The following is a 12,500-nucleotide window of genomic DNA, read 5'->3' as shown; positions in this document are numbered from 1 at the left end:
AGTGCCAAATACAGCTATTGCTGGTCGAAGAACTTGAAAATTTACACAAATGTGATCCTAACAGTCCAGAAACAAAGGCGGAAAAGCTTGTGGTAGTAAAATACTTGCTGTAGATACTTCAGCCCAGCTTAATTCGAGTTAATTAAATTGTTGGATAAACTGATTTATGCTAACCCGTGCGGGCCAACCGCGGGAAAGCTAACGCCACAGATGGCTACGCTAACATAGTCGGTTTTACAAACTTATTAGAAATAGCCGCTAAAACGGTCCTCGTGTTTCCAGCAACATCGGGGAAAATTGGGTTTTCGCGTGATGCATTTTCTCGTGGGAAAGGTACTTAAATTAACTGCGACGGACGAGGTTGTTTGCGACACTTAATTTAGTTTGCACGTTTCAATTTCCTACTTAGTTCTCAGCATCGCAATAAAGCGATCGTGAAAATATTGCTTAAAATATTGTAAAACTAATGATGCTTCAACCTCTGCCATTAACTTAACCCTTTGTTGAGATTTTTCATGTACTTGCTAGTAGTAATCGCGTTTGTCGAGAGAACTTAAGAGGTTAAAATCACAAGATGAGCCGAGATGCTATGAAGACGATGCAATTATGTAAAGAACGTCGATCGAAAGTATGAGGCTTGTGGAATGTGGCTAAAAATGAAAAGTTTGGAATGAAGAGGTGATGACGTCACAAAAAATCTGGAATCGTTAGTTGAAATTGTCTGAGAAGTTATTACTGAAAAATGTCCCTTGCCAATCAGCGTGTTGGGGAAAATTGCATTCTCGTCACCAGAGCCTTGGATCAACACAAGGCTCTGGGAAACTCTATCTAGCAGAACATGCGCGGTAGGGTTCTTGTAGCCAAAAATTGGCTATTTGAACCGTACGGCGCCTGCTCACTCCTCGTGCTAACATGAATGCACCAATTAGAGACGCTTTTGATTGTTCTTCACGAAAACCAATGAGAAGACACTTCTTTTCAGGGTTCCCCAGAGCTCTTCTCCCCCTCAGTCAAGAGAAGAGCTCTGGGGTCGAGATTGGGGAAAATTGACTCCATACAAACAAATACGAGGTGCGCAGTCGTCATTTGCGCATATGACGTATCAAAAACCAAGATGCGCATGCACATATGACGTAATTCAAGATGGCAGGGGATTAAGTTCACACTATGCACAGGATGCCTAAGATTAGAGGCTGTTAATGAAACTGTACATTATGACGTCATGAAAGCTAACCATCATTTTAGCCCTGACTAATTGGCATCAATCCCAAATTTGTTGCTGATCGCACACGGCCTTCGATTTCTATGTTCGTCAATAGCATGGTAGCGCAAAAATACCACACTCCATTCTGCGAAAGGAACTGCAAGATCGAGCACCACGATTTAATTACCGTGCTTTGCCTTGACAGCTCGCAAAAATCAGACGAGCTCCCGGACCTGCTGAGGGAATGCATCAATTCTTATCAAAACTGGGATCCCAACGGTGAGGTGCCAGATCCTCTGGACGAGCTTAGATGCCCGCTGATATATTTGGCGTCTGCGTTTGGCAAAGCGGGGCTTGTAAGAGCGCTGCTGCGAGACAACTTTGATGCGCGCGCTTTGAATGCCAACGGCGAGACAGCGCTTCATGCAGCCGTTCAGTACATTTACCGCACGGGTACTTTGAAGTCTCGTGGATTGAAAGTTGCATCTACTCTGGGACCTATCAAGAACAGGATGAAAGCGTTTGAGCAGATCCTAGCAGCCTTAACGGAGAGTGATCCCAATATCATGTTTGTGCAAGACAACGACGGTAACACGGTCTTCCATGCGGCGGCTGAAAATATCTGGAATGATCGACAGAACGATCGGCTTGGGAAAAGTGCTTGTTTCTTCCAGGTTTGTCTGAGGTCCATGTTAACAAGACTCTCAGAGCTTGAAGAGGCCAAGAAGGTGTCGAAGGAAGAAATTATCCAGACCTTAAATGCGGAAAACAACGATGGTGATACTATTTTTCATGTCTTGGCTCGAGATTATGCCTATGGTTTTAAAAGCTTGAAGTATGCCATCAACAAATTTTTTCCGGGTCAAGTTCCATCCAAAGTCAACAAGGAGAACGAAACTGTGGCCAAAATCGCTTTGGAGCGCAATCGAACAAGAGCCTTGAAGGTGTTTCCTGAATTCCGGGAACATGATCAAAGTACGATTCATTTTGTTTCATTTTGTGTTGTAGTTTTATTTTTGTTTTGAACTGGTTCCAGAGCGCAACCAGTTCAAAACTATCGCCACATTTTGACACCAATTCAAGTGCCTGCTTTCATCTGGACGAGAACGAAGCAAATTATTTTAACTAATGCTCTGCGAAAATCATACGATTTAGTGTGGTTATCAGGACATCAAGATAATTTCTTTGAAAATGACGTACTATCCAGATTTTCGTCAAATTTGGCACAATTGATATTCATGCACCGGACATTCAAAAAATGCAATAAAAAGATAGGGTTACCGTGCTTATTTTCGTGCTGCATTTCCTTTATTCTACGTGTTTTTTACTAAATTACGCGAGAAGCGTTCGAAACTTGATCAACCGGAAAAATTATTGTTATATAGCAAAAGCAACTAAATATTACTGAACACTTGAGCATACATGTTTGTCCGGGCTTGTCTTTCAATAAAACAGTTTCCAATTGCTCGATCTTGCAAAGAAATGTAAGCAAATTGGACCGCTACATCATCAACTCACACCCAGTGTCTGGCTCCAAATGCAGTTCACGTAGGCTCGATTTCCGCCGCTCACTCCAGTTCGGGTATCCTCCCCGAGAAGTGATTTCGAGAGTGAGCGCTGGCTGTAATCAAGACTAGTTTTCACGTCATTTATACATAAATACTACAAAATTCTACTACCAAACTTTTTTTCTCCTTAAAATACGTTTTCGTGTATCTATTGCGAGTACATAACATCATTAAAAAGGGGGGTCACCGTGCTTGATCAGGAGAAAATAGGGAGTTTTAGCAAAGACGACAGCTACAGCAACGAAAACGTTAGTCCAAAATATAACTTAGCGCTATCGCAAGTATTTCACGATTAATCCGTCTTGTTCACATTGTACAATACAGGCGAACTATCCTGTAAATGGATGGGTACGAACGGTTTTAAAGTCAAAACTGAAAATGACTTTTTCATTGTTATATGCTTACGTTTTCGTCAAAACCTAAAATTAGGTGATTTCACGTTGTTGTTTTGTGAAGTACGGCAGAGAAATTCACGGAAATTCGTGTTACACGTGCAGCACGAGCATTTTCCCTTTTTCAACCAATCATATTCTTGCTTTGTGGCGTTGCCGTAGCCGTAGCCGTCGTCTTTGCTAAAACTCCCTAATAGCTATTTCTAGACAGATTAAGCTTGGCGTGAAAACCCGCCATTTTATCAATGTGCGCGAGCTAGTGCGCGAGCTAATGCGCGCGCCAATAACGCAAGAAATAATGCGCAGTAGGATTGCGCAACGCAAAACGAGGGAATCACCTTAATTAAGGAGGTGTTAAAAAGACATTGCGTGACTTTTGTGTTACGCGTGATTATTGCGCGTTACACGTAGCAGCCTTACCGTACCCTTAAATATTAGAACCAACTTATATAGAAAGCATAATTCTGAACTCCACTAAACTGCAGTGTTCTGTTTTCTTTGAAGGTGACATTTCAGTCTCTATCAGCTCCGATTCCGCTACTTCCGAGAGTGATTTACCATCACCCAGCACTTCAAAGTATTCTGAAGGATCTGCTTCTATCGCTCAATCCACAGCCCAGAGGCAAATACCAATAATTGTCATCTCTGATTACGACATGCCAGGGGTCCCACATTCGATAGTTGAAGAGGGGAACAGTTCAAGCGAAGTGTTAGGCAGTTCCCAGGAAAATGTCAGTGGTTCTAGTGAGTTGAACACAGACCCGTTGAAAATGGCAAAAGCTGGCTCTCACGACCTGATGACAGCTTCAGATGATAGAACACTGGCGAACGCATCACAGATGCGAGCTAAGGCTTTTTTACCTGATGACAATTTAGGTAACGCCCCAACGGAGGCAGAAGTGATGTGTGTAGCTGATACAGTACTCTGCAATGAGCGTGTTATCGAGGATACCAGCGAGTCTACCGTGCCTTCCATTCCAGGTACGAGCTTGTCTCATGACCAATCTGACCTTTTAGCTCCGTTCAGCATTACCTTCTCGTCCAATGATTCCAACGCGATTCCTATAGCAAGAGACCGAGCCTCGCCCACTGAGGTACCGCCAAGCGAAGAACGTATTTGTGACGAACAGAGCGCTTGCCGAGAACAAGACCGAGGTCAGGAAATCACAGATTCCGTCGTTGAAGCCGCTGACGATAGTAACGAAACTTTGGAAGGAGTCATATTAGACACGGAGGCATCCTTTAACATGGAAACGCTCAATAAAGTACTTGTTGCGGCTGCCAATCGTTCAACTGAATCTGACTCTACGGAAATTTCACATGACTGTGTGTTTTCGTCTGATTTGCTTAACTCTGAGACACCACCAAATCCTTCACAGGTGAATCGAACCCAATGCGAAAAAGGGAACCACTCTTCTTTACGAAGCAAAAGTAGCTTGGGATCCGTACCAAGTGAACTGTTTGATCCACCAAGGAAACAACTCCGAGGAACTGGGGACTACTTGCAGCTCTACACTTGTCATGCGCCAGATACGCCAAACATCGCTTTGCAGTACCAGCCAAATAGTGTGAATGACCACACAAACCAAACACTTTCGTCGACTTCTCTTGCTTCAGCAAGCACCGAGACCATCAACTCTGAGGCCTCCAACCGTTTGGACCTCGGCACTGAGGGCTTGCAAGAGAAGAGCACCATATTGAAGTGCATTACAGACAACACCTTCTTGGAGTTCCTAATCACCGAGGGCCTGGAGCTAGACTCGTGTAGCAAGAAAGGAGTGGTTGATGTGGTCATGTCACAATACAACAACAAGCTCAGCAGTGTTGAGAACTCGATTCCTAAACTAGCCGCACAGATAAAACACACTGAAACAACTGTTGGTCAACAGAAAGAGAAAGTTAAGCACCTTCAGAACGAGCTGGAGTTTGTGAAAGGAGACATCGTGAAAAACGAGAGGCTATTGCTAAAATTGAAAAACGAACAACAAGGATTAAGCAAACAACGAAAAGTGTTGAAGCGAAAAGTGGTTCGTTGCGAAGACACCATGAAGAATTTGCTTGTAAAAGCTAAAAAGAGTCGTTTTGATTAAACGTTTGCTTGTATGGCTTCTAGAAAATTATGATACTGAAGAGTGAATTGTAACCGTCTTATTTTACCGATCGAAATGACATTGCAAGCTTATCCCAACAAGTACTTATTAACCTGCAAACAGATTGTTTTAACAAGAAACAGTGAATTATCCATACTTTTACTTAAATGACGTCGATGTCAATTCCCAAAAGAGCGTTGATAATAAATGAAAAACGAATCAAGCTCTTCGTCGGTCGCCATATCTGTTACGCAATGTTTACTCTTGCTAGGACCGCGCAGCACAGATTTTAGCAAGCATGTTTCAGTGCGGTCCTCTGCTTAAGTAAAGATTCTCTGTTGCATGCTTACGTTGCAGTCAAAACCTCAAATTTGGTGATTTCACGTCGTCGTTATGCAGAGGACCACTAACATACTTGCTAAAATCCGTGCTGCACGTGCAGCATGATTATTTCTGCTCTTTTAACCAATGATATTACTGTTTTGTGGCGATGTCGTAGTCGTAGGCGTCGACGTTTCTTAAATTCCCTCTTCCCTAAAGGCCTGGTCAAACGCTCGCAACATTTCAACGCAACATCTTGCAACATTGTTGGGCACAACATGTTGCGTACGTTTGGCCACGCTGTTCCGATATGTTGCGTGCGTTTGGCCAGGCCTTAATATTCAGCACGGGAGTTTTTTTAGACCAATAAATTCGTGTTTTGCACATAAAATACGCTCCGTTTCAAGCTAGTGAGTAAATGACGTCCCTGTTTCCTAGGTCTAACCCTCAAAGGTCCAATCGGTCAGTTTTGAACGTGAGAAATGGCGGACCGTGAAAGCTCAAAATTTTTCCAGTCAGGTGTCAAGCAATCACACCACAGAATCTGAAGAAAAAAAGGAAGCGATTCTTTTTATCATAGCAGCACCTTAAATATACCCCTTTTATACTTTTCTGGGCTTTCTGTTTTCTACGTTTGGTCCAAATTTGGCCCAAACGGCGAATCTGTTTGACTCAAGATTGAGCCAATGACTATTTCACCTTACATAAATGATATATTCATCAATTTTTATCGTTTCATTTACTCTTATTTTAGTTGATAATAATGATCCCATTTCTTTTCTAACTAGAGTTTACCGTAAGAAAGCCTTTACTGCATGGGTTATTAACTAATTATTTCAATTTCACTTCGTACCCTTACAAATTGGTTTCTCATCAGGACTCGTATTGATAGGGCCTATAAGATTAACAACACCTGGTTGGGGCTACACGAGGACATAACTAAGCTTATGGAAATCCTAAGAGAGAATCTTTTCCCTGCCCATTTAATTGAAAGGGTTGTAAACCGTGATCATTGTCCCCAGGGTTCCCTTTCCACTTCGCCTATATTTTATTTTAAGCTACCTTACATAGGCCATTTTTCTGTCGTAACTCAGAAAAAGATCCGTCACTTTATCAAGCGCTACTGCAATGATTTGGACATCAAACTAGTTTTTTCCTCCTTTAAGATAGGCAACTTGCTTGGTGTGAAAGACCCTATCCCTGGCGGGCTTCGTTCACGTGTGGTTTATAAGTTTGTATGTGCGGGCTGTAATGCCTGTTATGTCGGCGAAACAACCCGGCATTTTTCCACACGCGTGCGTGAGCACTTAGTCAGTGATAGGGCCTATCACATTTTCAAACACCTACAGAATTCCAAACAATGTCGCGCCCTGTCTTCAGCAGAATGTTTCCATATTTTAGATCACGCCTCTACGACTTTCAACTCAAGATAAAAGAAGCTTTTCATATTCAAAGAGAACAACCTTCTCTTAATCAACAACTGCATCATGTAAATCTAAAAGTATCCTTTTAATTCTCAAATTGTCATGTTTTCCTTTTTAACTTGTCTTCACACAACCACATTTACGTGGCTAAGTATCTTTTCTCCATTAGAGATGATTATTACAAAAATGTGGGAGACACCACTGTCCTGGCACGCAAATGTTCTCTTCCGGTTGCTGTCTGCGTCTAAAAAACGTGCGTGCTACGCTCCCAATTAATAACAATTCGTGTATGAATTGGGGGCACAGCTATTCTTAGAGTTATTTTCATAGAGTTATGTCGTAGAGTTAGAGTTAAGTTTCTAAAATCCTGAATTCAGGATTTTCGCAGTCCAAAATCTTGAATTCAGGATTTTGGAAGTCGTTAACTCTAACTCTAAGTCATAACTCTACTGAAATAACTCTATTGATAGTTAACCTCATGAATTGGGACTTACAATGGTCCCAAGACAAAAAAAAAACAATGCTTGTGCAAAATTTGGGGGGACAAACAAAGAGTATTATGGTATTTTCCGAAGTGGCCTATTGCCTCACATCCACCTTAGATAACATTGTAACGCAAGTGAGAAAAACTAACGGTGAAAAGGGCTATTAACGAGCGGAGAATGGGACGTCCCTCCCCATTCTCCCCGCCAACAATACCGCCAGCTACGGGCGGCTACGTATGGCATCACAATCGATACCTGAGAGGCATTAAGCGGGACTGACACCCCCCAAAAATACCGTTTTTTTGTCCACTTTTCAACAAAGTCATTGCCATACATTTGCCCGGTGAAATTTTAAGCCCTAACCAGTAATTCTAAGCATTCAATTGCCTATTTTAACAGGTGTTATAGACCGAATGCATAAATGGCGGCTCCAAAAAACATTCTTTTGTCTACGTGCTAATTAGACTGACTAGCTTCGCTCTCAAGCAACATTTCTTTTGTATTTTGTCCATGCAAACGAAGCTAGTGAGGCTAATTAGCACATAAACAAAAGAATATTTTTTTGGCTGCCATTTATGCATTCGGTTTATCAGGCTTAAACTTGTGGAAGTAGCACACTGATCAAGTACGAAAATATAATGCGAAGCAATGTTTATTCAGACAGAACAGCAGTGGACATGATTAAGAAAAGCTATTTGCCTTTGCTCATAACAAAAACCATGATGATGAAACTGGACAACACGGGTAACACAAGAGCCAACCATTTTTTGAGTCATTGAAAAATTAACGTTGAACTCGTAGTGACAACAAACACACGCGAGGAGAACGATGCATTAACCGATAAATAAATATCCTGGAATACTTCATAATTTATTTGTAATAATTATCTCTGACAGAACAATCAGCCTCTTTTTGGAGGCAATGTGGATGAGTAGTTGGGATTCTACAGTACTTCCCATTGACAAGATTATTTGTGTTATTTCACACTAGCTATAATACTGGACAAAAGTAGTTGAGACCTTTCTCAAGTTTAGCCCGTTTAGACAATAACTACGATAAAAGCCCTGAAAAATACCCCCTCCACCTTCCTTACCCAACGCAAAAGTGAAAAGCGCAAATAAATGATATATCGCACAACGTTGCTTGTCAGATGATTTATTTCATTGGAAAAAATTGTTTAGATGAGGAGAATTGTATAGAAAGTGTCTCAACAATAATTTTGTCCAGGATTGCAGCTTTTTTTTCCAGTGTTTCAAGTTCATCACCATAACCTTGAGCATCAACATGGAATAGAAACTTGGAGGGAAGGATACAATATTATTAACCGAGTAATACACTTCACGTTTCCTTAATATTCCTTTTCATAGGTTAGATATTGGTTTCTTACTTGGCTCTTGCTCCAGCTCGTTTCCAAATAAGGAGCTTGTAATCTGGCTCACTCTACAGGGGTGGGGTGCTCAATTATTTACACTGAAGTACAGTATGATATACAACAATATTACTTCAACTAATTGATGGAGACTTTTCCTTGACAAATTTACCTTGCATGTCACAAAGACTAAAGTGAGAAAGTAGTAAATGCGAACAACAACAAACAAACCAAATCACCTCCTGTACATTTTTAAAGCTGAATAAATGTTAAACATGAACTTTGTAAAAAAATGTAATAATTATTTGTAAAGTGGTGATCATGACCCCATTGACTCCTGGGAGTGAGACTTAACAGATTTTACTCTGTCGTCGTCAACTGGGGGTTCCTAGGGCCCTTGAGGGGTCCATGGGTTAATCAGTCAAAAACTACCATTATGTCCTCACCATTAACCCAGTCAAACCCCCCCCCCCCCCCCCCATTAATTAACCCATTGACTCCTGGGAGTGAGACTCAACAAATTTTACTCTGTCGTCATCAACTGGGGGTATCCTAGGGAACCTGAGGAGTCAATTGGTTAAACTGAACTTAATCATATTATTTTTTTGAAACAGTCAGGTCGGTCATTTTCTGTTACTCATTGTTTATGCGATTTTCTGTGGTCTCTTAATGATTTCGAAGATTACCCACCATCACTCTCCTACTTACTTGATTTGGAAGGGGAACCACAAAGTTCTCTCTCTACATCCTCGCATGAAGAAATCTTACGCTTTACTGCGATGGATTCCTCTTTCAACCTACTACATTTTTGAACTAGCACTTTATGTTGTTCCGTTGCTTGCTCAATGTTTCTCTGGAGATCCTCAATTTCAGCAAACAGTCTAAGTTTTTCCTCTTCCTTCTGTTGCAATGTCACCTTGGAGTTACGAATTTCTGCTTCCAAACGCCTCTTCTCCATTTCAGTCTTGAAGATTTCGGTATTAAAGTTGGCCATCTTCTTACCAAATTCACTCTTAATTAGTTCTACAATTTGAACTTTCATTGATGGGTTGAACTCACTGCCCTGTGTTAATAGAAAATCAAAGAAAGCACTGTCTCCTGCAGATGAGCCTTTTGCATTTTTTCTACCGAGTTTTTCTTCCTCTGGATTATCAAGATGTTTTTCTGAAATGCTTTCCCCCATAGACTCTGGGCCTGAATGCCCATTAGACATAGAGCAAGAAGCACTGCATTCCTCTGAATGGAATTCTCGTGTTTCCGAATCAGGAGCTGCCAGCGGCACATGGTTTTCTACTTCCAGACTGTTTTGGGATGGGGAAGAAACACAGCAGGGGGCAAAAGTTAAGTCTACTTCCTGTTTTGTAACTCCACACGTGGAAGAGTTAGTGCAGTCTGCTTCCGACTCTGATATATTTGGCAAGAAAACCGGATAAGGCTCATCGTTTAAAAATTCTTGTGACGCTAGGTTCTCACAAATGTTCTGAGCAGGAAATTCATTCGATGTTGTAACAAAAGAATCTAACTGACCATCATAAGCAACCACATCCACCGATATCCCATCATGGTGGTTAGATGATGTTGGGGTGCCCATGCAATTAGAGCGTTTGGCTGCTGTATGCAGAGACAGAACAACTGATTCAAGAGATTTTGGACAGAGGCCAAGTTGTGCTCCTCTCTGAGGACATTCCTGGACTTGCTTTGCTTGGCTCCATACAGCTTTAACAGCCACTTCAGGTCGGGGGGCACTTGTTGTGACAGGAGACGAAAAAGCTACAGGGCTGTGCGGTAGTTCACTGTTCAGTGGTGAAAACTTGGTGCCAGTATCTAAAAATATTGGTGACAGCACAAAAGTTAATGTTAGTTGCAGTGGCAATGTGTGTACATTCATCATTCTATAAGCTTCAGCCAAGTTTTAGGCAATAAACACCACTGTAATCATAGTATGACTTACTCCAAATTGTATCAAGAAAATAACACACGCTGGAGGCAACATGACAAAGGCACACGAAGAAGTTTTTTTTTTTGCCTCATTTCTGACCATTGCCTTGAATTTTCACCATAATTATGAAAGGTGAGAGGAGGCTCAGAAAATTGAGGAAGTTAGGCAAGAACAACAAAGATGGCAACAAAAACATCATTCAAAAATATAACTTTCCTTTCTTGCCACTCTTTCAGGATCAATCCAAGTACTTCACTATTTGAATAGTTTAGCAACTATCCAGGAATTAATTATACTACATGTACATGCACGGTGGCTCAGTTGGTTGAGCACCGGGCAGGCACACGGCTGGACCAACATTCAGGGTCTTTAAATAACTGAGGAGAAAGTGCTGCCTTTGTAACGACATCTGCGAATGGTTAGACTTTCAAGTCTTCTCGGATAAGGACTATAGGCCGGAGGTCCTGTCTTATAACCCTTGGGTATAAATTCTGTGGGACGTTAAAAAACCCACACACTATTCGAGAAGTGTAGGGCATGGAGTTCCTTATGTTGTGGTCTGATCTATGGATATAGGGGTTAGGTGTCAATTGGGATGAAAGTTCTGTTCCTCTCCCCTGCCACTCCATGAATTGTAGCGAATAAATATTAAATTAAATTTAAAAAAATTAAACTGCATGCAATAATCAAAATTTCTCACATCGATGCTTGGAAAAGAATGGCAAAGAAAATTTAATGTTGCAGTATGCGAAGTGAACTTGAGAAGTGGGCATACAACTTGTTGTTTTCTGCCATTCTCCTTATTGCTGATGACCTTGCTTAAGTTCCCCATTATAATGTTGATGTCACTCCTTTTAGGTTGCTTGCATTCTGCTGGGGCATGCTGTTTAAAAGTTTTTTCCATAAAAAGGAAACAAGTTTGTTTTACTTAACAACCACCACAGCGAACTACATGTATGTGTTGACACTGAATCATTACTTCCTATCCCTCATCCATTTTATTTCCATTTGTTTACACATAAAAAATCACTTCCTTTTTTCCTTCAGATTTTGAAGCGTGTTTGCTTAACACCTGACTGGCAAAATTTTGAGCTTTGATTTTTAACCAAAGGCTGTTTACTTTGAGTGCAAGTTTTGCATTCCATGGTCTGCCATTAGTCACGTTCAAGACTGACCAATTGGAACTCAGAGGGTTGGATCTAGGAAAAAGTCACGTCATTTACTAACTAGCTTAAAATTTCAGAGTGTAAATGCAACTTATTATATACAGTACTATACGCAAAACACAATCTACGTCGGAAAGCCCAAAACTCCTATGCTGCATATTAATATAATTCAGCCACATACACACACATTGCATTCTTAAATTAGCGAGTCTTTGACATAATTTTCTCCTTCATCCAGCTCTTTAAAGATTTTAAGTTAGTAATGGCAGACCACTAAATAGGAAAATTCCAGTTAAAGAAAAAGAAGAACTGATTTTTTGGTCATAGTAGCACCATAACCTATATATGACCGCTCCCGAAAGGGGCTCTTCAGGGCCAATGATACACAATCGACAAACGACAGAACAGAACAACTGTTGAGAATCCCAACTGGCCGGAGGAAAACCAGTTGGCTATTTACAAGTGCAGCTGGGAAGTTGAACCAGGGACTACCAAGGAACAAATTCAGAGAGTGGTCAGAACAGGTCTTTAACCTGGGATCT

General features: G+C 41.2%; 2 protein-coding genes across 2 annotated transcripts in view; one reads left to right on the top strand and one right to left on the bottom strand.

The window, feature by feature from the left end:
- Positions 1–1,320: 1,320 nt before the first annotated feature.
- LOC137973965 (uncharacterized) lies at positions 1,321–5,448 on the top strand. The gene is made up of 2 exons (XM_068820877.1): positions 1,321–2,179; positions 3,681–5,448. The coding sequence occupies exons 1-2, from the start codon at positions 1,321–1,323 to the stop codon at positions 5,252–5,254; spliced, it is 2,433 nt and encodes an 810-aa protein (XP_068676978.1). The 3' UTR covers positions 5,255–5,448.
- Positions 5,449–7,078: 1,630 nt separating this feature from the next.
- The window catches only part of LOC137973957 (uncharacterized), a 6,527-nt gene continuing 1,105 nt past the window's right edge, over positions 7,079–12,500 (bottom strand). The window contains exon 2 of the mRNA XM_068820868.1: positions 7,079–10,677. Within this exon, the coding sequence (XP_068676969.1) occupies positions 9,554–10,677 (1,124 nt within the window). The 3' untranslated portion in view covers positions 7,079–9,553. The remainder of the gene's footprint in view (positions 10,678–12,500) is intronic.

This window comes from Montipora foliosa, chromosome 1 (assembly GCF_036669935.1).
Source record: "Montipora foliosa isolate CH-2021 chromosome 1, ASM3666993v2, whole genome shotgun sequence".
In the NCBI taxonomy this organism is placed as follows: domain Eukaryota; kingdom Metazoa; phylum Cnidaria; class Anthozoa; order Scleractinia; family Acroporidae; genus Montipora; species Montipora foliosa.
This window is presented reverse-complemented; position numbering and strand designations above follow the sequence as displayed.